Source organism: Globicephala melas, chromosome 19 (genome assembly GCF_963455315.2).
Source record: "Globicephala melas chromosome 19, mGloMel1.2, whole genome shotgun sequence".
Classification (NCBI taxonomy): Eukaryota; Metazoa; Chordata; class Mammalia; order Artiodactyla; family Delphinidae; genus Globicephala; species Globicephala melas.
The window spans coordinates 57,816,767-57,843,436 of NC_083332.1; the positions used below are offsets into that span (position 1 = coordinate 57,816,767).

The 26,670-nt window shown below is 46.7% G+C and overlaps 1 protein-coding gene across 1 annotated transcript in view; it reads left to right on the forward strand.

Moving 5' to 3' along the window:
* CDH13 (cadherin 13) overlaps nucleotides 1–26,670 on the forward strand; it is a 1,033,853-nt gene that overhangs the window by 980,582 nt on the left and 26,601 nt on the right. The window contains exon 11 of the mRNA XM_030863234.2: nucleotides 22,053–22,195. Within this exon, the coding sequence (XP_030719094.2) occupies nucleotides 22,053–22,195 (143 nt within the window). The remainder of the gene's footprint in view (nucleotides 1–22,052; nucleotides 22,196–26,670) is intronic.

Consider the following 26,670-nt stretch of genomic DNA (forward strand, 5'->3'; position numbering starts at 1 on the left):
AAAACCCATAGTCTACATTAGCGTTCACTGTTGGTGTTGTACATTCTGTGGGTTTGGACACATCTGCAATGATATGTGTCCACCATGATAGTATCATCCTGAGTAGTTTCACTCCCTACAATCCCTCTGTGCTCTGCCCATTCATTCCTCCTACCCCCCACCAACCCTTGGAAACCACTCATCTCCACTTCTTTCTCCCCCTGTTGGCCTCTTTAATGATTGTTTACTTGATTAGGTATCATCTAGTCTTGCTCCTTCTTTCCAAAATCAAAAATTCTTTGGAAAGGGCTAAATTTTCAGATTGATGAAATTACCTGCAAAACTTTCTAAGACTCCCCTCAAAATGAGGTCGTAACCATTAAGGGTGTGAGAAAATAGAGGCCTGTACTGATTGCAGTCCTACAGTCTTCTAACCCATCCTGACTTCTTCCCCATTTCCTCTCTTTATATATACTTTCCAACATCTTATAGCTTGTTTAGTGGGAGGATTGGTCTGAATTGCCTACTTCACTAATACCAGAAACAAGAACCCAGCTTTATCTTTCTTCTATGGCATGAAACAGACTCAAACACCTGAGAAATGGGCCAGGCTTTTGTTTTGAGGGGGTACATCAGCACAGCAGGAAGAAACAGGAAATCTTATTAAGTGAGCACCTACTGTGTGCTTGAGTGAGCCAGAGCTGGGTCTCCCCATCTGTGACCTCATTCACGTCTGGTGGGGATTGATGAGGACCTTTTACCCCTCAGTGTCTCAGTGTCTGATTATCTCTCAGTGGTAATGAAATACCTGCCTGCAGGGCTTCAGTGAAGGTTGAAAGAGTTAGTTTGGGAAAAAGTAGGTCAATTAACCATGCCCCTGCATGCAAAGCCTGTTATCTCTCTGTGATCCCCAGAGGCAGCTCGTTAAACCCTCAGCCTGCAGGTGTGCCAGACACCTTTCTCTGGATTTTCGTTCATGGAAACCCATTCAGGACTTCCTCTGCTCTGTTTCCTCTCCTGTTGTTGAAACACTAAGGAGAGCTCATTGTAATTAACTCACCACTATCCTGGATGAAGTCATTTCATGCTGGTCTAGGCACTGGCTTCCGGAAGAATTAACCACTGCCCGATAGGAATTCTGTTGACACAACTGTCTCAGTTTGGGTTGTCCCAGAAGCAGACACTGAGACAGGGATTGGGTGCAAATTGTCTGTTTGGGAGGTGATCTCGTAAAATACCAGCAAGGGAGTGGCAAGTGAGACAGGGAAGGGAATGCACCAGTGCACTTTGCATTGTCCAGCCAGTTACCGCTGTGGGCAAAGGGGGCCGTTCCTGCTCAGGGAACCTCAGGAACCCGTGGAGGCTTCGTTGACCCGAAGCGATGGAGCTGGGGTATTTATACGTCAATTCCCATCGGTTATGGGGGAGGGGCGCTCTGAGTGGGGCTGATTCCCCAGCACTCCAGCCCATTGCACAGGTGGGCAAAGGGCTCTGGCTGCCAGAGCAAGATCTCAGACACAGAAATGGAGGTGCTGGCAGGTGGCACCAGCCTGATGTGCACTAAAGGGGTACGAGTGCCAGGGCACTGTCAGTGTCTCTTAAAACTAACTCATCCTCTCTTCTGGTCTCTGCCTCTTTTTAAGGCAAATTAACAGTGAGAGGCAAATGGTCATGTGGCATTGCACTGATCAGGCACAGATGACAGTAATTTTGATTCCAGAATGTGTCGAGCCTTTGTCCTCACTGACTTCACCCTGACCTGGCTCACGAGAGCCACATGTGGACTCCATGCAAACCAAACCCAGGAGTGGTCCGTTCTGGAAGATAAGTCCCGCGGGACCTCTCCTATGGAGCAGGATCCTTGAAGAATGTTTTCCCTGACACACCCTCCATGGAGTGGCTCATAACTGTGTCCAAAATGGATAGGGCTCCAGCAGGGTGTTCCTAGGGGTGGGGCGTCTCAGCATTGAGGCATGAGGCTCCCCAAACTTGGGAGTTTTCACATCTGCACCTACAGCATCATCAGTACTACCATGTTTCCATAGTTTCAGAATCTCACGCTCTTTTTCTGGCTGGAGTGGTTGTTAGATGCAGCCAGAAATGCAGGCACAGCCAACCGCTGCTAGGGTTGGGTGACCACGCTCCTTGAAGGCTCGGCCAGAGTCACCTGAAGGTCACAGCCCGCAGCCATCCAGACCAGCTTCATTTAGGGTTGACAGCCCCATCTATCCTCCAAAACTCTGTGGATCAGAGAATTGAGTTATGATATATCTTGTATCCCATACCCAGAGCACAGAAGAACTCGAGTCTTTTGCACACTCAGCCATAGAGACGTTGCCTTTTCTTGCTCTTTGTAACAAGTAAATATAGTTTAAAGGGAGGAGAGAATGAGATTTTCTGTTTTAAAATATATTTTAATAGATTGAGTTTGTTCTCGTAAGGCTGCTGTGGGGTCTGAGACCCCAGTATAGCGGAATCCTTCCTTACAATTGCTCTACAGTGGACAAGTCACATACATTCTGCTCTGGGCACTGTTCTTAAACACCTGTCTGGGCAAGAGTCTGTGGCTCTTTTATAATTATGCAGACCACACTGTCTCTACCTTCCAATAGCTTGTGGTCTCCTAGAAGCAGTAAGAAATCAAACAGCAGAGTTTTTACAAAAGCCACTGATGCATTCGTCCCTGGTGGTGCCGTGGTTTAAGAATCTGCCTGCCAATGCAGGGGACACAGATTCGAGCCCTGGTCTGGGAAGATCCCACATGCCGCGGAGCAACTAAGCCCATGCTCCACAACTACTGAGCCTGTGCTCTCGAGCCCACGAGCCACAACGACTGACCTGCGTGCCACAACTACTGAAGCCCATGTGCCTAGAGCCCATGCCCCACAACAAGAGAAGCCACCACAATCACAATGAGAAGCCCACGCACCGCAACGAAGAGTAGCCCCCGCTCGCCGCAACTAGAGAGAGCCCATGTGCAGCAGTGAAGACCCAAACGTAGCCAAAAATAAATAAATTAAATAAATAAATTTATTTAAAAAAAAAAAAGCCACTGGTGCTGAGGCCCAAGTGAGTAGTCCAGGCATAAACGCTGTAGACACTCAAGAGAAGAAGAGAGCCCCAGGGACTAAGGTGGTCCAGGAGGGCTGGTAGGAGGGGCCAGGGTTTGCATGGGACCATCCTGGATAAGCAGGGTAGGGAAAAGCTGATGGGAGACGGTGGTCAGTGATTTTAGGCACATCTGGGGACAGTGGGGAAATCCATTTTGCCAGAGTAAAGGGATTGTATGAGGAAGTATAGGCTGCATTCTAGGGCAAGCTAAGTAAACTGGACTCAGTTCTGAACTGGGATAGATGGTTATATACACAAAAGAGCACTGAGGGAGGACCCCAGGGACACTGCAGTCATGAAGCCTGTTGGGAAGCAAGGTACTAATCCAGGGAAGAAACAGGAGGGCTTGAAATGGGGGCGGGGGCAGAGTGCCACCTTCTCATGGTATGAGCCTGTGTGGGCCACACAGTCCTTCTGAGCTCAGTCCCCTTATCCTTGAACCGGTAATAACAATCCCTGCCGCAAACAGTGATGTTTACGATTATATGAGGTGTCATGTGTGCATGCCTGACGGTGTACCCAACCAGAGTAGGTGGTCATGACGTTAGGGTGATGACGTGGCAGTCTTGGCCCAGAGCCAGTTCAGAGCAGCTCACAAGCCAGTTGTTACCATCTCTGTCCAATTCCGCACTCCATGGTATCACGAGAGACTCGAAGTCAGTCACGGTGGAAGTATTTACACCACGGAAATGGGCAAATGCTACTAATCTGGGCTTCCTTTTTCCTTCAGAAAACTAGATGCTGAACCTTGACCAGTGCACCTCTGGCAATCTAAAAGGAAAATAAGAGCCAGATGTGAATGTAATCAAAAGAGGGAAGCCTAAAATAGCAGGCCTGAGCAGACTGGGTTTGTGTGTCCTGTTGGCCCACACCCTTGTAAGGTGCTTTGTTTTTATCTTGGTTCCCTTTGGGGGTTTGGGGTTTGTTTTCGTCCAGCACAGTCACTGCTTCCTATTCGGAGTCTCTGGCCCTCCTTCCAAAGCTGAGCTGTTTGGAGACTGGAAGAGGGAAGTAGGGGTTTCAATGTCATCTTACTAAAAACATTTACTAATAAAAGGTTTAGTGTTAATATAGCAGCTTAAGATTCTCCCAGCTTTTACTCAGCAGCAACGGATTGAATCGTTGACTGGATTTTACTACGCTGTGGTTCCACTGAGGAAGGCCAGGTTCTTAAATCATGAGCCTGACAGGTGCCATGTTTTTGAGCCTGGAGCCAAGCTGTGACCTTCTAGTTTCACAGTAACTAGAGCTGGGTGACGTGCATAATAAAAGGAGTACATAGAGTATTTTTTAAATATGGAAGGAAACCGAAGTCAGATAGAAGTGTCAGTCTGAAACTGGTTACCAGAACCTAGGTGAGCAATCTTTTCCCCTGTCTCAGGATTCTGATGCAGTAAGTATGGTGACTTTCACATGGCAAAAGGATTTTGAAATATGTGAGTTTGAGAAGCTACCCCATGCCAAGGACCATGCTCCACATGTGGTGTAATCTTCACAACCACCTTGTGTAAGGTTTTAGTGTCTCCATTTTACATACGGGAGAGAAAAAACTCAGAAAGTTTGGTACCACTCCTGGTGACCCACAGGTGTTAATGACTGAGTGGGGATTTGAACTCGGGTCAATCTGCTGGCCTCTGTTCTAGCCACTATCCCCAAACTGCTTCCCAATTGGAGGCTCCTCCCTGATTCATCAGCTCACCATGGTTTCCTCTGCCTGGAATGTTCTGCCCATTATATCTCTACTTGACTATCTCCTTTTCATTTAAGTCTCATCTGTCATCTCCTCTGAGAGGCGTTCCTTGGTCACTGCTTTCTAAATAAGCCCTTCCTAACTCTGCCCACCTGTTACTAGGTGCTCCTGTACCATTGCCCAATGTGATGGCTTCCAGAGCACGTGTCACTCTTTGAAATTATTATATTGTCTGTTTACATATTGTTAATACTCTTGCTCCTTCTAGAGCATAATAGTTGTCATAGATGTAGTAATACATAAGAGTTCCTAACACACAGTAGCCATCCGATGAATACTGAAATCATGGATGGATACATGAATGGATAGATACATGGATGGATGCACGGATGCAGAGATGGATATGTGAATGGATAAATGGATGGATACGTGGATGGATGGGTGTGTGAATGTATATATGGATGGATACATGGGTAGATGTATGAATACATGGATGGGTGAACTTGAACAAGCTCAAATTGGCCATGGGAGATTTCTTCCCAGTTCAGGCCTCCTGAAATTATGTTGGAGCCCCTCTCCTAAGTCCTCCTGAAGGGGTCCCAGGAAGCTCTCCTGGAGACCTCTACACTTACCTCGCCATTCCCCGCCAACCTGAGGAGTAGCGGCCTCCCCAAAGGAATAATATTATTGATGCAGAGAGGCCAGCAGAGATACGGGCTGCTGGTTGAACAAGAGCTGTGTTGGAACCAGCGCAACCCCAAGAGGAGACCTGGCTAGGATTAGCTCCCCTCGTACGGCCTTTGGGAGAACCCCTGTGCGTCTCCCCAACCTTCCTACCAGTTCCAGGATCATCCATCCCCAGGATTCACAGGTCCTGAGGATATATAGACATCAAAACATACCTGGCCTCTGCTCTCCAGGCTCACCTAGTCTAGAAGAAAGGGTAACTGTATAAACAAACACTTTATATTTATAAAAGCTGTGATGAAAATGACATTCAGGGGCAAAACAGGACAGTATGACAAGGGCAGAGAGGAAGGCACATCTGTGTCTGCCTGTACGAGTCAAGGAAGGAAGAGATAGCCAAGCTGAGACGTGAAGGCAGACCAGGGAAAGGGTGTGCGGGCCCAGGAAACATAGGCAAAGGCACAGAGGCTTGAGCTGCTCACTGAACAAGCGAGCACGACAGTGAAGGGTCTTGTGGGGCCCACTGTGGGATTTAAGCCTTGATCTGTAGGCAGTCGGGACACCTGAAGGACTGAACTCAGAAGGATGTTATGATCAGATCTGAATTTTAGAAAAAGCTCGTTCAGGCACAAAACAGGTGTCAGGGGAAGAGAGGAGAGGCCACGAGGCCGCTTAAGAGATGATGGTAACCAGGGCCAGAGCAACAAGGAAGAGAATTCAAAGACGTGCAACCGATCTGAGAAGCATGAAGAAAGTAGAATGAAAATGATTTGGTGATTCACTGGGCATGGAGGGTGAAAACGAAGCTTCGTGGCCATCCCCCAGCCGGGGAGAAGGCTCCTGACCTGCTTGTTAGATCAAATGTACCGGACTCTATACCTCAGCCTTCCAGCTGCTTAAAGGAATGGCACAGCCCCAGGCCCCAGCGAATCCCAAATGCCCAGCCCTGGACCAGCATCAAAAACCGATGGGGGTGTTAAAATCACAGAGGCTTAAGCCCTCCCTCAGACCTACCAGATCAACAAGTCCAGTGTCAGGACCTGGGAATCTGTGTCTTTAATTCCGCAGGTGATGCTGGGGCCAGAACCATAGGGCACCCAGTCCGGTAAACACTGCTTCAGTCTCTCCGCTAATACTGGGGGAGGAGGGTCAGAAGCCCAGTCATCCCTCTGCGTCCACTTGCTCCAGGCCAGCGCAGTGTCTCCCGCAGAGCAGGTGGGGGCTAAGGGTACCTGGGTGGCTTTCCCATCATCCCACGCTCTGGATACCGGTTCTGTGCCACCCAGCTTGTCGTACATGGGCACGAAACCTCTGCAGGGGCCAGCAGTGTAATGTGTCCTGGGCACAGTCTGGCTGACTTGGTGTTAAATCTAGACAAAGAAGTCGACCTAGAATGTTCCAAAGCAAAGGCAGTAGTTTCCCTGCCCAACGCTGTCAGGAAATTAAATGACTAAACCAGCAACAAAGCAACGGGCCAAACAGTCAAGTTTGGGCACAGCTTTAACGACTAACTTCTAATGAGAGTTTCAAAACACTGCTTTTCCAGAGCAGAAAATCAGGTTGTGCTCATTTATAACCCATCACCTGCAGTGAGTCGGAGGATATATTTTTCTGTGCTGTCAGTTAACTTTCTGAGCCCATCAGCATACAAAGTAGGGCCGCTGGGCCATAAATCAGCTCCACGGGACCTGATGAATGGTTATTGTACAGATCCTGCATTTGCATTGGATCTGGGGACATAAATCTACTTCTCGTGGTCTTACTTTAAAAAAATTATCCCCCTGAAGTCAGAGTGAGCAATTTATACAGGCATTCTTTGCCAGCTGTTTATTTTTCTCACCTTTAATGACTGACTTTGCACTCTCTGCATTTACGCTATATTGTAAAATGTCACTCATCATGTAGAAGAAACTCCCAGGACTTCCGTTTGAAGCTACCCACCAGGAATAATTTTATAACTTTTTACTCAGCCATGAATAACTATTGTTTGGGTAAAGACTGTCATAATTTACTAGCATTAGAAAGAACCTTACAGACCATCGGTGAACCTGCCCTTTGTCCTATAGATGGGAAACCAAGGCTCAAGTGTGGCAGTAATGTCATCAGGCCAAATTGGTGACAAGACGAGGACTCCTGCTTGGGTTTGGGAGAAGCAAGAATCCTTGATACCATGAAGAAACAGCTGTAACCTTCGTGATTAAGGATAAGTGAAATATCCATTCAAAGACAGTGACGTGAATTGATAGGAACGGCCAAGGCGAGAGCAGGGTGCTTGCTCCCTCATTCATTTGTCAGTCAGTCATTCACCAGGCAGCTAGTGACCATGGCCCATTCTGCTGCAGTCATTACAAGGAAGAATAAAGATCCCGTAGATGAGACTCAGTTCTTCGTTTGACCGAGCATATGTCAAGCAGGCAAAAATGAAAGAAAATCAAAATACCCCTGTCATTTTTTGGCTTTCTGCAATTCATTAGTAGAGTATTCTGAAGAGCATCCCGCGAAGGGTATTTGGTTTTTGTCTTGTTTTGCTGTGCTTTAATCACCTTGGAAACCATGGAGAGCTCACTTCCTTGAAGGTATTTTTCTTATATCTAACAGCTTTGGGACTTCCCTGGTGATGCAGTGGTTAAGAATCTGCCTGCCAGTGCAGGAGACACGGGTTCGATCCCTGGTCCAGGAAGATCCCACATGCGGCGGAGCAACTAAGCCTGTACACCACAACTACTGAGCCTGCGCTCTAGAGCCCTCTAGCCACAACTGCTGAGCCCATGTGTCACAACTACTGAAGCCCATGTGCCTAGAGCCCTTGCCCCGCAACAAGAGAAGCCACCGCAATGAGAAGCCCGCGCACCGCAGTGAAGAGTAACACCCACTCGCCACAACTAGAGAAAGCGCGCGTGCAGCAACGAAGACCCAACGCAGCCAAACATAAATAAATAAATAACAGCTTTATTGAGACATAATTCACATACCCCACAATCTACCCATTTAAAATATACGTTTCAATGGTTTTTAGTATATTCACGGAGTTGCGCAACCATCACAACTATCAATTTTAGAACATTTTCATTACCCCAGAAAAACTCTATTCTCTTTAGCCATCACCTCCATTCTGCCTCTCCTCTGCTATAGACAATCGCTAATCTTTCTGCTAATCTGCTAATCTATTTTCAGTTTCTATGGGTTTGCCTAGCCTGAAGATTTCAGATGAATGCAGTCATACAGTGTGTGACCTCCTGAAGGTTCATGGTCTCTTTGTGGAAAGACATGAATGTAGGAACAGAAGGTGCTTACTGTCCCCAAAAAAGACACATTCATCCTTTTTTTCCCTCAACTTTAAAAAAGTTTCAAACACGCAAAATGTCGGAAGAGTTTTACAGCGAGCACTCATTCACCCATCACCTAGATGCTACCATTTTCTTCTACTTGCATATCGCAAACCTACCCATCTCCCCCATGGACCACCATCTTAGTGGCGGGCGCTCAAGGAGGCAACTTCCAACCTTGCCATCTTGAGAAGGAAATATATTCAGTTTTGCACAATAAAATGTCAATGTAGGAGATTTAAAAGCCAAGAATGTTAGTAAATTGACAGTAGAGGCCCTGAAAGACAATATTACATTCAAAGGTTGAAGAAGGCTTGGAATAGCTTTCCAAGAGACCATGTGTTAGGGACATGAGGCCCAAGGACTGGCCAGGTTTGGGAATGACAGATCTCTTGAAGGGACCAGCCGACAGCCTGGCTCAAAGGTCCACAATGGGAGAGCCAGAGAGTAAACCACGTGGTTTCAGGAGATGGCAGCCTTTCCCTGCATCTGCTAATTTGGCCATTTTTTTGCGATTCAAGGGTTTAGTTTATTTTGTGTCAATTTTGACTCATGCATTTGAAGGGAAGGCGCTTTTCTTTTTCTCTTGCATAGCAGTAGCTTTTAGAAATGTGACTATACCCAGAGCCCCAGCTCCTCCCAGGAGTAAGAGCCCAGCATCATACACTCAGATGCCCTGGGCTGTGGTCTGGACAGGCAGGAGTGGAAATAGTGCGTGAAGAGAGGGATCAGGACACCGGGGGGTGCTGGGACCACATACCACTCACTCTCTGCCTCCCAGCCCATCCTTGACCTTGGGCTTCAAGTCCTTGGTGCCCACCCAGGAGCCTGGGGACAAGATGCCCGCTCTTGCCGTCTGATGCCACAAGCCTGTGTGTGTGAGTGGTGTGACTCAAGAAGGGTTGGATGACACTGGGCTGTGTGTGAGTGTGTGTGTGTGTGTGTGTTGTAAAGACACATTTAATTTGTATTCCTATGAAGTGAGAAGAAAAGGTCTTGGCAAACATTTCAGTAGCTCCTGCCGAGAAGTGCACGGTAATTCTTTTTAATGAGAGAACTAGCCTTGATATGAGCCGTATTAAGCCTTCTATTGGAACGGGAATTCAAAATGCTCATCTTGGTAATTTACTCATCAGTCACCAATGTTTACCAAATGCCAGTAGATGCCTGGGGAGAAGAGAAAGCAAAGATAAATAAGACGTGTCTCCTGGACCTCAAAGAACTCTTGTCCAGTAGCAGAAAACGCACAATTATGACATGTCATTTTTATTGTATGTACACTTGTGATTAGATTGGACCATATGGAACTGCTGATATTTGATGGGTTTTGACCAATAAAATGGCAACTTTATGATTCAACCTAATATTTATATAGTATTATATCAGTTTGCTAGGGCTGCTTCTCATTGCAGTGGCTTCTCGTTGTGGAGCACGGGCTCTAGGCGTGCAGGCTTCAGTAGTTGTGGCATGTGGGCTCAGTAGTCGTGGCTCGCGGGCTCTATAGCACAGGTTCAGTAGCTGTGGTGCATGGGCTTAGTTACTCTGTGGCATGTGGATCTTCCCAGACCAGGGCTCGAACCCATGTTCCCTGCATTGGCAGCCAGATTCTTAATCACTGCACCACCAGGGAAGTCCTATCATGCCTTTTTTTTTTTAATTTTATTAATTTATTTTTGGCTGTGTTGGGTCTTTGCTGCTATGCACGGGCTGTCTCTAGTTGGCGGCGAGTAGAAACTACTCTTCGTTGCAGTGCGCAGGCTTCTCATTGCAGTGGCTTCTCTTGTTGTGGAGCATGGGCTCTAGGCACACAGGCTTCAGTAGTTGTAGCACGCAGGCTCAGTAGTTGTGGCTCACGGGCTAGTTGCTCCGTGGCATGTGGGATCTTCCCGGACCAGGGCTCTAACCTGTGTCTCCTGCATTGGCAGGCAGATTCTTAACCACTGTGCCACCAGGGAAGCCCTATCATGCCTTTTAATATATGCATGGTGTTTCATTATCTGGGTAACTAATCACTTTTGATAGACAGTTACCTGGTATTTCTTTAATTTTTCTATAATGAACAGTAATGGAAGAAACATTCTTGTAGCTAAATAACTCTGCCAAATAAGTTTGAGTAATGCTGTGTTCTGAGGCTTTTTCTCGGATATTCACAGTGTGAATCTACATTTTCAAGGCTCTGAGAAGTCCTGCAAAGGAGGGGAAGCTTTGATTTTATTAACCCAGCATTCCCAAATTTTAGAACTTGCTCCGTTACTATTTCTTTAGGCCAAAATATTAGCAAAGGAATTTCTAGATCAAAGAATATATAGAGTTTTAAGGGATTTTCACCTGTTTCCTTCTAGGAGTGTTGTTTTAGGAACTGGAGACGTTGGAGACAACTCTTCCTTCTTGGCTAAACTGAGATGTTCTTTTAATCACAATTAGATGAAAAGTTCAAGACACAAAAAGCATATGCGATGTTCTTTTTAAACAACCAAGCAAAGTGCAAAGAATTACCTGGGTTCTTTTTGAGTCTTCTGGGAAGTCAGTTTAGAAGAGTTTGATTCATCCAGAAAGCATAAGTTTTCCTTTTCTAGAGTTCAGACAGGAAACATGTAAAATGAGTAAAAGTCTCTCATGTGGACCATCCCAGAGGGTCCTGGGAGATTTTAAATGCTGCCGTGGACCGTTGAGGAATGTCCATTGTAAATACTACTTTTGATATAAAACAACAAGGCTCAAAATAAATGTTTTGGACGGGCTGACTTCTCTTCTTATATTCTGCCTCCATGCAACCATACTGGCTTATTTATTTATTCAGCAAACACTTGCTCAACTTGCACCACGAGCTGGGCCCTAACTAGGCCCTGAGGACAGCTGTGAACAAGCCTTTGTCCTCTTGTAGAACTTACATTCCAGTGGGGAGACGGGCAGTGAACAAGTAAATCAATACATAGCCACATTACCAGGCTGACTGCAGGGTACAGCACATGCCAGTGGGAAAGCAAACAGCCTGATGGGATGGGGAGAGGCCCCTTAGATGGGCTGCGTAGGAAGGAGGTGACATTTGAACTGAGGTCTGAAGAATGATACTGAGCCAGCCAAGCAGAGAGCTGGGGACAGAATTCCCGGCAGAAACCAGCTAAAAAGCAGGCTGGGAGGGTGGAGGGCTGGGGGCCTCAGGTCTGGGGAGCAGGAATCGTGGATGGTGGGGAGGCAAGAATGAGGAAACAGCTGACGTCCTCGGGCAGCGGGAAGCTCAGAGGCCCAGGATGCGTTGTCGCCCTTGTCAGAAGCTCTGTGGCTCCGCACACCTGACCGCACCAGGGCCACTTACCCACCGCATACCGCGTGGACCAGGCACACGGCCGTCCTCACACACCCTGCAAATCCTGGGACGTTGAGTCCTCGGAATTCCGTAGCTTGTCCTCCCGTTTGCTTTTCACACACTGGCATTTTGCCCATGCGCTCACCCGTCCTTGACTAAGACCTGCGACGGACCAGACGTGTGACAAGTCACTGGGCTTGGGAAGAGAGGGAGACAGCCACTCCCCATCATGTGCAGTCACCACCTCGTGTGCAAAGGGCAGTGTCCGGCGATGAATGCCCTCGACAAAGATCTGCATCAGGGGGTGGGGAGCTTCCCGCCTTGTTCACTGCAGCCTCCCCTGTCCCTAGCAGAGCTCTGGGCTCCTAACATGTCTTCCAAAAATATGCATGGAGTGAATGTAGGACATCAGTGCCCAGGGCTGGGCATGTGTGGCCCAGGGCTCCGTGGTGGGAGATGCCTGCCAGCTCCTTCCCACAGGGGAGCCAGCGGAATCACCTGCTTGGGGGATAACTCAGCTAGACCATGGACCATGGGTCAGTGGAAACGCGCTCCAGGCGAGGTCTCTCCGTATGAAGCAAGAACCATGTGGCTTTCCCCACAGCCCAGCCTCCGTAAGAAGCAGTGTCTGCAATCGCTCACCACCTGGACTGCAGTGGAGGGAGGAGGTCTGTCCACTAAGCCAAGCACCCGCCCATGAGTACCTCCTCTGTGGCAGCTGGCCAGGCCGTGCTCACCGACCTTCAAGGCATAAAGCCGGGCTCAGCCATCCATCTGTCCCACTGTGGTCTCTGCGGCAGCCTCACTCATCGACTTCTCGAAAGCGCCGATACCTCTGCCCAGCTTGGTCTGAGCTGAGCTCAAAGGCTCAGGGGTTGAGCAATGGCCATGGCCTGTCAGTTAATCACCCAATAAAAATAAACTCTGAGAACGAATGCAGGGGGTTTGACTAACTTTCCTGTGCTAGTCTTCTGACATCCTGGTTTGCTCTCCCAATGAGCACATTTCTTCAAGACAACCCACCACGGGAAACAGCACCTGGCCCAGACACCACCACGCCATCGCCTTTAGTGGACAGAAGCTGAACTTGACCTGCAAGCTGTACAGCCCTGGGCAGAGAGGCCCCCAACCTGGGCCACAGGCTGCCGGGGGCTTTATCCATCCCAAACTCTGAAATGCCGAAACTAGTTTATTTTGCTTTTCAGCCTTCTAATAAGTGTTAGTAAAGTTGGGCAATCATGGACGAGGGATGGCCTCACAAGCCACAGGATGCTGAGCTACATGCCTGCAGGGTGAGGAAGAAATCCAACCTCTGTCCTGGAAATCAGAGAAAGAGAGGCTGTTTTGTCTCACGTTGGTCACCCCAGATCTCCCAAAGTGAGTGTCTAGGGAGCTCCGTCCCCATCCTCGCTTGAGTGCTGGCCTTCTGGAAGACCCTTACACACTGGAAACCCTGCCTCCAATCACCATCCAAGGGTCCTAGGCCCACGCCCACCTTCCACCCTGGCCTGACTCTACCCCAGCAGATGGGCTTGCGGGACAGAGGCTGGCCCAGGGCCAGCAGGGCCCCCTTTGCTTCCTTGGGGGCATGACAGTGATCCCTGGGGGCGGGGCTGCAGGGCCCTGGGTGGGCGTGAGGGCTGGGCTATGGGTGAACCTTGACTGCAACGCTTACATAATTAGACCTGAGGAATGTGGACCTTCCCTGTGCCCTGGGGACGTTAAGGATGGGCCCATGAGTGGCTACTGAGAACTGGACCCCATCACACAGCCTAAATATGGCCTGGTGGGACAGAAAAGTGAAAGTCTCCTTTTAAGAAGCCTGATAAGACAGCAGAATCCTGTCATCGTATTAGAAACACACAAAAAACAGAAGGGGCTTGTTTGAGGGCAAAGTGGAGGCTGACGTCGAGAGCGGTGCCTTTAGTTTTCGCTATTTATAAATGTTGAGATTTTCCAGGAAGAGATGGCCGCTTCTCTAGAGTTAGGCTCAGCACGAGTTGTTTTCTTCCTGAGGATGTTCTTTGTCCTCAGCGGTCCTAGGTGGAGGCGTGTGGGCCTGGAGTAATTTCCTAGGGCACGTCTCAGTGTGGGGTCAGCACCCCCAAAGTCCTGCCTCCACAGCCTTCATCCAGCTCAAGTCCTCCAGTTCGCGATCCTTCAAGAGCAGGGACCACCAGCAGCCCTTATCTAGAGAAGATGGGGAGAGAAAAGGACCACCGAAGACAAACTGATTTAAAGTGGGGACCAAAATCCAACTCAAAACCAAAAAAAGATTTGACTGAGACCTTATTTTGGAACAATAAATGATGAAAAGCAATTTGTTTCTTAGTTTGTTTTAACCCCAGCCATAAGCTGTTCTCGGAGTGAACATGTGTGAAGCAAGGATTGTTTTGCTTTGACATAGTTTTTCCAACAACACGCATGACAGCACACGCTATAGTTCACGCTCTGCTTGGCATGTTTACGAAGAGGTGTCCTTCCAAGCCATGCCAGCGGTTCGTCCCCTTGCCAGAGGGCGTCACCTAATCCTGGGCAAACCACTTGTTTTTATGATGTTAATTTAAATTTCATTGGCTCTGTGTTTTTGTAAATTGGTTTTGGTTTTACAGTTGCACAAGAATTACGTCCATATGTAAGTATTTAAGTCACATCATAATAAAATTATCAGCCCACGTAGAGCTCTATGATAATTTTTTAAAGGACCTCATGTTAAGTTTTTGAGTTACTTTGGTCTCATCAATTAACCCTACTATAATCTTTTAAATTTTTATTAAGCACCTGTCTGCTAAAAAATGTATGCTTTTTCTGTCCTTACACATTTGCCAGCAGACGTGCAAGTACCTCTCACTCAAATTTTTAGCCTCTTTACCCAGAACATGAATTTGCAAATCAATGCTGCAAAACACTCTTTTTTGAGGCCCTGATAAACGCAATCTCCTTTCTCTTCTTCTGTCTGGTGACTGGTTTCTCTCTGCTGCTTCCTCATTGTCTGGGGTTTACTTAGTCCAGCATTGCTTTGAGCCTCTTCCTGGAACCCCTCGTCTTCTGTGAGATGAACATTGTGCTCTGTGCTGGTTGGCATGTATTTGGATGGTTCTAGTCTCTGAGAGGCTGACTCGTAAGTGTGCCGACCAGGGTTAAGCGGGAAGGGATGTTAGAGACCATGACAGACGTGGCCAGAAGTTCATTCATGACACGGTCAATGGAATATTCAGACGATGAGCCATCCTTGCTGGCTTGTTCTTGTTTGCCTTCTTGGACCCAGGAACACAGTGAAAGGCAGATGACTGTTCATGGAATCAGCTAATAAGTGAACAAACGGGTGAATATCCTTACACGGAGGAAAGCTTACATTTTACCAAGTTGTACCGAATTCCAGGTCATCCCGTTCCCTTCCAAGTGCAGTTTCTAGTGCTTGGGAAAAGCCACCCAGCATGGATATACAGGTGTGGGAAATTTAACCCTGACCCTGACAATGCACAGAGGAGGAGCCAGGCCTGATCATTAATAGCAAAATTAATAATAATGGGGGCTTCCCTGGTGGCGCAGTGGTTGAGAGTCCGCCTGCCGATGCAGGGGACCGCGGGTTCGTGCCCCAGTCTGGGAAGATCCCACGTGCCGCGGAGCGGCTGGGCCCGTGAGCCATGGCCGCTGAGCCTGCGCGTCCGGAGCCTGTGCTCCGCAACAGGAGAGGCCACAGCAGTGAAAGGCCCGCATACCGCAAAAAAAAAAAAAAAAGTAATGATAATGATCATTAATCATGAAAAACAATTTGTAGTTGCATTTTTAAAGCATCTGTTTAATATTTTCACCAACACTGAAGATATCAACTGACATTCTTGTCTAGAGTTGACAAATGTGTTCTTGGATTTCAGAAATCTGAAGTCTCAGCCTGTTACTGAAAAGAGCCACATATGTAGTTACTGTATCAGGGTCCCACTTTCCCAAATTTTCTGACATTGTTAAATTTGTGACTTTACACATTGAATCTGTCTTGCTAGATTTCTCCGTATTTCTTTGTGATCATTTTGGCCTGAGTCAATAATGAGGGCACCCTACAAGACATTTATAATCAGGGCTGTGGGGACTTTGCTTCCTTTTTTAATAACTGCTGCATTCACGTAGGTTTCGAAGGCAGGGTGGGAGACTTCATAAATCATCTTCAGAAATAAGTCTGCAGAATGGGGATGAAGCTCCAACTAGAAAGAGCCCGGTCCCAAAGCCATGTCACAGAAGGTCCTATCAGCACCTTTGTAAGGCCACCGGCAGCAAATTATAACAAAGGATTAATGGCCTCAAACAAGAGAGCAGGCGTGACCTTTGCTGAGAGAGGTGAGCAGCAGACCTGCCTTGCCTGGAACAGGTGGTGAGCCGGTATTCGGAGATGACAAGCATGATCCCGGCAAGTAGCTGGTGCCCGGGAAATGTCAGTTCCCCTCTGCTTGGCAGGGAGGGCTCCATGCACACAGGGAAGGCTCCGTGCACACAGGGCTCACGCACGGAGGAGCAGGTCGGGGGTCGACAGTGTCTTCTGCAGGCTCAGAAGATTCACAGTAAACTTGAGCAAGGTCAGTATCCCGCTGGCTGGGGCCCCGCCCCTTTCTCTCCCACTAGTGAGAGCAGGTGGTGACTAAGAATGACTATCTTTTAGAACAAATGATTCTCAGACCTCAGTTACCAGTGATATCTCCACCGTAACTGAGTAGTTTGTCCCAGTGGTTTAGTCTCTAATTTGACTTAGGAGTTGTCAATATGAACCTTCCAACAAAAGAACAGTTTAAGACAATATTATTTGAGACTTTCTAGGGATGAAGATATTAAATTCACACACATGTGCTGTATTATATTAAACCTTTCTCAAGGGTGTGTGAAATTCTATAAACAGAAATAGAATTTTAAAAGAGTATTATATCAGCTTAATAGTTTGGGTATTTTTTTTTTTTTAGGAAATGTTACTCTTGTGTAGATTCCAATGCCATGTTCCTGAGTTAACCCCCTAAATAAAACCCATCCACAGGACACAGTCCTAGGGTTTCCTTTCCGAGTTTAATCATTGTGGGTTGAGTGGTAGATCTGAAGCTTTAGTAAACCAGAACCACCTGGGGAACTTGGTAAAAGCAGAAAGGCCCCATCATACTCAGCAACCTGGTAACCCTGATACAAGCCAGATGTGGAGAGCTAATGGCATAGAAAAATTACCAACCCTCACAGTCTATTCTCAAGGCAAACAGAAATGCAGACTACATTCAGGAGACAGAGAATCTGTATTGGAACCACAGCTCTGCCACTTAAAAGCTACTGGCCCAGTCTGAGCCTTTGTTTCCTCATCTGTAGAATGGGGTAATAGTATCTACCTTCCAGGCTGATGGGGCGATGATACGTAATAACGTACACACATCGTGTGGCACCTCCTCGGTGATCAATGAATGTGTGTTTCCAGTTCTAGATACAACAGAAAGCAAATACTGAAAAATAGAAAAACATGATGTGTTATGTGAGGGAAACTGCCTTGGCCGCAGTCATCACCAGTGTAATTAAATAACTAATGTAAATTACTAATCAACATCCTCTCTGCCTGCCAGAGTGTAAGTTCCAACAAAACAGGAAATCCACTGCTGCCCCACCCAGCACCATACTCGGCACCTGGCACACGAGACATCCAGCAAATAGTTATTCAAAATGAGAGAGTGAACAGCATGGTCACTTTAAAAACATGCATGTGTTCATGTGTGTATCTGTACATAGTATGGCCTCTAGACCAAATTTTAGTAATGCTTATTTCTGGAGGTAGACGAGGGTGCTTTTAACTTTCTTCTTTTTGCTTATCTATGTTGCCTGAGTTTTCTGCAATAAACACAAAAGACCTAATCTGCGTGTCATTGGGTATACGTGAGAGAGTGGAAGCCAGCCATCACCTCACCTACAGAACATGTTCCCTTATGATTTCTGGTGTCCTCAAGGGTTTGGATATGTGGTCTCTAGAATTAACATGGTTTTAGGAGAACCAGGAATTAAATGATTTCTAAAAAGAAGTAGAATTTCTTTTGCCTTTTTTTTTCTTTTTTTTATGCTGTACGCGGGCCTCTCACTGCCGTGGCCCCACCTGTTGCGGTAGCACAGGCTCCGGACGCGCAAGCCCAGAGGCCATGGCTCACGGGCCCAGCCGCTCCGCAGCACGCGGGATCCTCCCAGACCGGGGCACGAACCCGCATTCCCTGCATCGGCAGGCGGACTCTCAACCACTGCGCCACCAGGGAAGCCCAGAAATAGAATTTCTTTTGATCCATCAGTCTCCTTGTTCTGATCATGGAACATGCAGAGAAGAGCCTGAAACTGCTGTCCCCAGAAAGGCCTGCTGGCAAGGTTGGCCCTTGGCTGATGCCTGGAAGGTTGGATTTCTGGAGGGTTCCCAGCACCCTACCTGGGAGGCGGGCTCACTGTGCCTGAACTCAGGCTTTGTGCCAAAAAATATGGTTTGTGCTGGACTCCTGCTTTCCTTCTGAAAGTCAGCCATTTTGCTCCCTGCCTAGTAGGCTCTTTGAGAGGTCTGTCCATGGGGCACCTCGGGACAAAATTCCTTTAGAATTCTGGGTCACCCAGGATCTGGGTCAGTCAAAGCATGTTGAAGAAGGCTTGTTCATTCATTCATTCATTCATCCAACAACTGAGTAGCTACTCAGTGTGTGCCAGGCACTCTTCTAGGTACCAGAGACACAGTCAAATGAGGTAGATGAAAGGCAGGTGGAGAGTTAGGCAAAGCCTTGGAGACATGGTCAGGAGTTTGGATTTTATTCTGTGCCCAGAGGGAAGTTGCTGGAGGATTCTGAGCAGGAACTTACATCATATGACATATACACTGAAAATGGTCAATTTTCAGTTGGCTGCTCTTTGAAGAATTGACTGTAGCAAGTAGAATGGAAGCAAGAACCAGGTGCACTGGAGTGGTCCAAGCAAAAGATAATCCCTAGTGATCTCACCTCCTACTTCCTGTGGCAGAGCAGAGATAATGGACTCACACCAAACGTCCCTTTGTCCACTGAAGGGTGGAAAGTGAGCTCCTTAGGTGTGGTTGTGCATTGCTTGTTGTCACAGTAGGGATCCGGGCAGCTCTTCCTGTCCACGTCTGCTGGTTGTGGCATCTCTCCGTCCCTGAGAAGCCCTTCCTGTTAGCAAGACTGCTTCCTTGGCTCTGGTTCCCCAGGAGCGGGAGAGAACGCTGTCCCCCAGATTTCTGCAGACGCTGTGATGGCCTGTGCTGTGTAACTGAGCTGGGATTCCGGAATCCACTGGTCCCTCAGTCTCTTGTGTATGTTTTGTCAGGAGATTTGAAATATGCCCTTTCCTTTGTACTCAGAGCCATAGCTACATGAGCTATTTCAAAACATTGTATTTCCTTCTGCTGGGAGTTCTTTCTAGTTCTGTTTTTAAATAAAATGGTTGATTTGAATCACCCAAGCAGATATTTCATCTAACACAGGGGGCCTGTTGGGCTGGAATTAAGTGAGGAGCTGATTATACACCTGCTGTTTCCTTTCTTCCCTGTGGTTTTACAGGGTTGTTTGCTTCCTTCAGTAGGAATAGAAAATCACTCTGTATCTCCCCTTTCTTCTTTTCATTTTCCAGGCTCTCATAATCTTTCCCATCCTTACTGACTCCGCTTTGAGAATGAGCTGCGCTTAGGCTCGTATGTTGGTCTAAAAATACCAACCCTCCCTATAATCCATGCCATCACACGGGATATTTCTGATGGTTTCCCCCCATGAGAGCTGGGCCCCTGGCTTGGAAGTCCTTCCAGGTCAATACCAGGCCCGGGCCTCTGGCCTGGGAGCTTCCTTCCCTGCTCTGCCAGGGCCCTGCGGACAGTATACCCACTTCCCAGGAGGGAAGCAGGCCCGGACCGTGGTGAGGTGCCCCCCTTGCCGCCTCCCCACTGCTCTGATCTACTAATCAGCCTGCCCTGTGTCTTTCGACGCTGACACCTGGAAGAGGTCGAGCTTTGGCCAGCACGCCAGCAGCTCCTGTGAAGCTACATACAGACTGAAATGAGTCTTGTTTTTCATTTGATTTTTCTTCCCCTGTAACAAGCGAAGTTCACATTACAGATAAATTGCCGGGAAATTCCAATTTAATAAGGCATATGCATTTTTCAGGCCCAGAAGCACAGAAAATATCTTGCACGCCAGTATTTTTGCACCAAAGTTTTATTAAAAAGACACCTTTGAAAATGCAGAAACTTACAGAGTGCCTGGCCAGTCGGTCCAAAGGGCTGATTTGACACAAGGGCTCATAGGCCAGGAGGTTGGAAGGGCAGGTCGGTTGATAGGTGTTGAGCTGTTTTCCCCTCTCGGGTAAAAAGCTCCAGGGTTGGGGAGGATCACACCTACTTCCAGGGGCTTCCATGCAGCTCTTAGTTTGGAGGGCGTGGGCATGGTGAAACCCAGCACTAGGCACTTGGGAATTCTCAGTAAATGGAATGACCCCGTCCTCCTCTCTCCGTGGCTGTGGTTCTGAGGAGACGCAGGAAGATGGGCATCAAGGAGATCTGTGGCACGGGCAGACCTCCCTAAGGTCTCCGATTGGAAGAGGCACCAAACAAAATACATCAACTAATAGAGGGAAACAAAGGGCCCAGCAAAAATGCAATTAAATAGGACAACGATGGAGACCTGATTATTATTTTTATTATTTTATTTTTTTTAAGGGCAGTTATTTCCTTCTGCCTCATTTATTTGTTTATTTACTTATTTATTTATTTATTTTTGCTGTGTTGCGTGTTCGTTTCTGTACGAGGGCTTTCTCTAGTTGTGGCAAGCGGGGGCCACTCTCCATCGCGGTGCGCGGGCCTCTCACTATCGCGGCCTCTCTTGTTGCGGAGCACAGGCTCCAGACGCGCAGGCTCAGTAGCTGTGGCTCACGAGCCTAGTTGCTCCGCGGCATGTGGGATCCTCCCAGACCAGGGCTCCAACCCGGGTCCCCTGCATCGGCAGGCAGATTCTCAACCACTGCGCCACCAGGGAAGCCCCCTGACCTGATTTTTGTTTTGGTTTGGTTTTTTTTGTTTTTTTGCGGTACGCGGGCCTCTCACTGTTGTGACCTCTCCCGTTGCAGAGCACAGGCTCCAGACGCGCAGGCTCAGCGGCCATGGCTCACGGGCCCAGCCGCTCCGCGGCATGTGGGATCTTCCCGGACTGGGGCACGAACCCGTGTCCCCTGCATCGGCAGGTGGACTCTCAAAAACATTCACTCAGCAACTATCTATTGAGTGTTGTATATGTGCTAAGTAATGTTCTAGGAGCTGGGGTCATGACAGTGAACAGATATCCTTGCTCTTGTGGAACTTACATTTTTAGTGATATCTCTGTTCCATATGTTAATTCATATTCTTCTCTTTTCCTGACGTGTCTGTCCTCTCATTCTCTGACAATATCCCCCCATTCCTTCTGTCTTAGTTCAGATACCGCATCCTCTGTGAGGACCCCGGGGTTGCCCTCCATCAGAGATAATTACTTCTTCCTCCAGGTGTCCATGTGCCTTGCCTGTACCTTCATGACAGTGCTTCTCCTGCCTAGTCTGCATACCAGATACATCCAAGATGTAAAAGCAGGAAAAAAAAAAAAAAAAAAAAAAGCTGGACTTGGACTCAGGAGACAGGCTATGAACTCTGCCTCTATGAGAGCTGGGCAGATAAGAGCTCCTTCCTCCCAGGCTTGTCATGAGGAATAAAGGAGGTGCATGTACAAAATATTTAAAACAGAAAAGGCCCAGAGTTAATTAATGGTCGGTCATTACTTTCTGAATGAACAACTGTGCTATAATGATGTTTGTGGATTTGTATTAAGAATTATCTGGCAGCTACCCTGGGAGCTTGTGCCCAGTACTCCTTGAATATTTCTTGAATCTATTTTGAATGTAATCTGACGTCGCTTGGGGATTTTTTTTTTTCTTTCAGGTATTCTGTTTACAAGGACCCAGCAGGCTGGCTGAATATCAACCCCATCAACGGGACTGTTGACACCACTGCTGTGCTGGACCGCGAGTCCCCATTCGTCCATAACAGCGTGTACACTGCCCTCTTCCTGGCAATCGACAGTGGTGAGTAATTTTTTAAATGCCAATAAGTGAATACTTTTCAGTTTTAAATATATTTTTACATTTCTTCTGATATACCTAAAGGTGTGCTTGGGAAGAATTAAATGTGGGCGGGGGGCAGGGAAAGCAAATGTGTAAACACACGTGAGTCAGTAAAATCCCAAGTCCTGGAATTCCTGGGTCTTTGTCTAGTTAAGGGTCAGAGCAGTGAGCTCTCTGTGCTCCGTCTCAAGTAGGCGCCAAGGCTAGGAAGCCACATTGATGTCCTTCATCTTGGTGTCATGTTGTCATCTACAAGGAGGGTTTTTTTTACCTAATGCAAGTTGAAAGGAAGTCCCAGAGGACATCACCGACCCTGACAATTGAATTGTTCCCTCAGCTTTTTTCCTTTTATGATATGCACCATGGAAAGACATCAGGTCCCCTCAGCTGGTAGCTTCATAAGCACGGAACAATTGCTGTTCGTTCAAAAGCTAATAATGCAGTATCCACAACTCAGACTCTGTTCCAGACACTGGGGATACAGTCATGAACAAACAAAAATCACTGTCCTCGTGCAGCTGACACAGTCATGGAGGACGGAAGGAAACTGAGTAAAATACATACTATTCAGAAAAAAAAGAAAGTATACTATTTATGTATGAAACAGGAAAAAGATAGCAAATGAAAGGATGCTACAGTTTGAACCAGACAGCCGTGAGAGGCTCACTGAGGAAGTGACATTGAGCAAAAACATGAAGAAAGTGGGGATGGGGCCCCTGAAGCAATCTAAGGGAAGAGCAAGGAGGCTGGGGGCTGGAGCAGAGAGGGCAGTGGTACATGAAGGGGATGGGGATGCAGATCATGTAGGGTCACGTGGGCCTCTGTACAACCCTTGGCTTCTACTTTATGTTGAAATGGGTTACCATAGCCAAGTTCTGAGTACAGTTCAAAGTGCCATGATCATTCTGCTCTGTTGAGATCAGACATAGGAGACAAGGACAGAAGTAGGGACACCTCTTAGGAGACTGAGGGCAACCTGGGAAAGATGGTGGCTTGGACCGGTAATAGAGTAGGGGATGAGAAGAGATCAGATTCTGGAGATCCTCTATATATTTCGGACACAGAGCTAACAGGATTTGCCATTGGCTGAGATGGGGGGAGTCAGAGTCGGTTTCTGGGTATGTTAAGCTAAGATGTCTGTGTCAATGTCACAAGAAGTTTTGCTCTCCCTGTAATTCCTAAAAGTCAGCTGTTCATAGCTGAAGATTCGGTTTTGAGTCCTATATATATATATCAAAATGAATATTTTTATAGGGTTCTTTATATGTGCCTTCATTACCCAATAACGGGTGAACTAAGAATTCTCAGAGGCTGGGTACTTACACAAAACCAAGTAGGAGAGCACGTGTCTAAGAAGTGAGTGATCAGTGTGGCACCCAGTAGGCAGAGCGGGTTTCACAGTAAAGTCAACCTTTGAGTCTGGCCTTGAAAGACAGGATTTGGATAAATGGCAGGGTCAGGAGGTCGGGGTGCCTGAGGGCATAGAGCAGAGGAGTCAAAATTAAAAGGGAGTGTGGCATGGGAGGTAAGAAAAGGAAAGAGAAGGGTTACATCCACTGTGAGTACATACGTAGAAACCTATTTGGATGTGTACCGGAAAGTCATATCTTCAAGACATCTCAAAATCTGGGCAAGTCATCTGATAGAGCAGGCACCCAAAGGATCCCGTAAGTTCTTGAGGAGGAAACTGACATGATGAAATAGCACATGGACATTCATCAACAGAGAGCTGGACCAGACACTGTGCTTGGTTCTGGAGACTCAAAGATGAATAATAATAATAACTTTGTCCTTGTGCTCAGTGAGCTAAACGAGTTACTTGGCAAGTTAGGCCAGCAAACAGAAGGTGGCAATACACTGTCACAACTGTCCTACTGGAACTAAGCCCAGAGGAGCCCCTCATCCAGCCTCAGAGGTGGTCACGGGGAGCTTCTTGGTTGAGGGGATCTCTAAACCGAGTGATGAAGGATAGGTTGGGAAAAGGGAAGGCATTCTACTAGAAGCCTGAAAGAAGGTGGTTATGTGAGACACGTAAACATTGGTGGGCATTACTGGAGGCTCCATATTTACAGAGATAAGGTTACTAGGTCTTGTGTGGAGTGCCCAGCTCTTATCACAGTGCCTGACTTAGAGCAGGCGCTCATGTATATGTGGAATAGATCATAAAATAGATCATGAAACGCTCCATATGCTATGCGAAGGAGTTTGATTTGGTTACCAAACTCCTCGAGAATAAACGCTGTACTTTAGAAAGACAACCCCCGTGGCGGTGTAGAAAATCAGTCAGATCATGATGCGACATGAGGCAAGGAGGCATTAGAAAGCTGTGCAGAAATCAAGGTAAGAGAAGCAGTGGGAGTCGTTTGGGTGGAGTGAGTCTGGAGCTGGGAAACATTGTAAGACATAGCAGGTATCTGAGTTGAAGGGGTCAAGGTATGCCTGTTGGCAACAGAAACCAACTAGAAAGGATGAATCTAGAAAACATTTGGATGGAAAAAACAAGGCTTTGAAAACAACCCATACTCAATATGAAAGAGAGAATGGCAATACGAAAATTTCTAGTGAGAAATCTAGTCCATTAATAGAAATGGAACTGGTTTCAAAGGCTTGTTCCCATGTTGTACTTATGGGGTGGACGTTGAGATGATCCCATGAGACACTGCAACGTGGGCCTGAAATAGAGGCCAGGAGGTTTTATTCAGGGAGTCACAATGCAAGAGATTGTCGCCATCAGAACAGATAAGTTTTGTGGAAGGAATAGGTCTAGACAGGAGTGCTAAGGGCATCAACAGTGGAGGACAAAAAGCCAAGAATTTTAAAATGCTTTTCAAACAAAAAGTATCAATTATAGATCAGCTAAAGTAATGATTTCAGAGTTCTCTACTACGTAAAAGTATCTGTACTTGTAGAGAAAATTCTCAGCTAAGAACACCATGAAGGAAGTTTGAAACCCAGCAAATAGTTTAGTTACCATTGCCTTATAAAATATTTTATGCAGTTATTCATCCAAAAAACTAAAAATGAAATACACTTTAATTTTTGCCGGAAACAGGAGTCTTCTCTCCAGGTGTGACAGGGCAAGCTGCTCATAGATTCTGAGGCTCAGTTTCTATAATACTTGTACAAAATGAGGAAGATAATTTCTACTTACGAGGTTGTAGTGAGAAAATGAAGTGCTGTGCCCTCTACACTCTCCATCAAAAGCAATATTAAATGTTCAGTAAATGTCAGTCCCACCCCAATGGGGTTATAGACAGGAAAGAATACAGCCGAGAATGGTCCTCAAGAAATAATGCAGTTTGAAATCTATTTCTTATCTAACTCTGTTAATGCTAATATCAGACAAGGAAATCCAAATCTGATGTCACAGATGTTTCCAAAGGATAGAAATGTCCCTGAAGATGGAATGATAAATAAAAAACAAGTTGGCATTACTATATAGAACCATCATTAGAGATGATAATCTTGAATAAGGCCCAAAAGACTTAGCGCAAAGAGAATAAATTTTCAAAGACCTCATAAATCAGAGTAACTTTTGTTTAAAGGCTCGTTTTTGTCACTCACTGAAAACTTATCTCTAGATATTATGGTTAACCAGGAAAAAACAACAGTAAGTGCTGTTAGATCAAAGTTAATAGTACTAACTGATGGCTCAATGTTATACAAAGTAAGCATTTGAGTTTATTAATTTTATAGAAATTCAATGTATTTGATGGAATGAAAGAATAAGGAATTATTGTCATACAACACGAGGGAAACTAAAGCAAAATAAATTGATTTTCTCTAAACAAGGAGTCAACTCAGGAATTTATGCCAAAACATGTCAATAAAATATATGGCCATGGGAACTTTATTGTAGGTTGTAGTAGACCAATGTCCCCACTGCAAAAACTAGAAAAATGTGGATACATTACAAAAGTCTTAATTGTAAAGGCATCAGAGAGCTGCAGAAGCAATGAAGCCTAACTCAACTAAAAACTAAAATAGGAAAGAAGAAAGAACCATTCTAAAAAGAGTGTAGGGCCACCAGCCATTTTTTTCTCTCTGGGGCTGTTTTAGATTCTGGGTGAGGATCAGGCCTGACCCAGGCAGGGCCCAGGATGGAAAGAAAGAAATGAGAAACACTTGTAACGGTCATGTGGCTGGTGTGACAGAGGGCTCTTAAGCACATGGTTATAGGTAAATGCCTTTTAAAGGGCAGAATAATATCTCCTGGGGTCTCACTGAAACAAAGACCTAACAAAGCAAGCAAACTTACCTCAAACACACAACCATTCTCTCTTTAAGACATTTGCCAGATTTTGAAGGTATGAGGGATTGGAGGATGGGATGGCTGATGCTGTAGACTGAATGTTTGTGTCTCCCCCAAAATTCACATGTTGAAATCTAATCCCCAGTGTGCTGGTATTTGGAGGTAGGGCCTTTGGGAGGTCCAT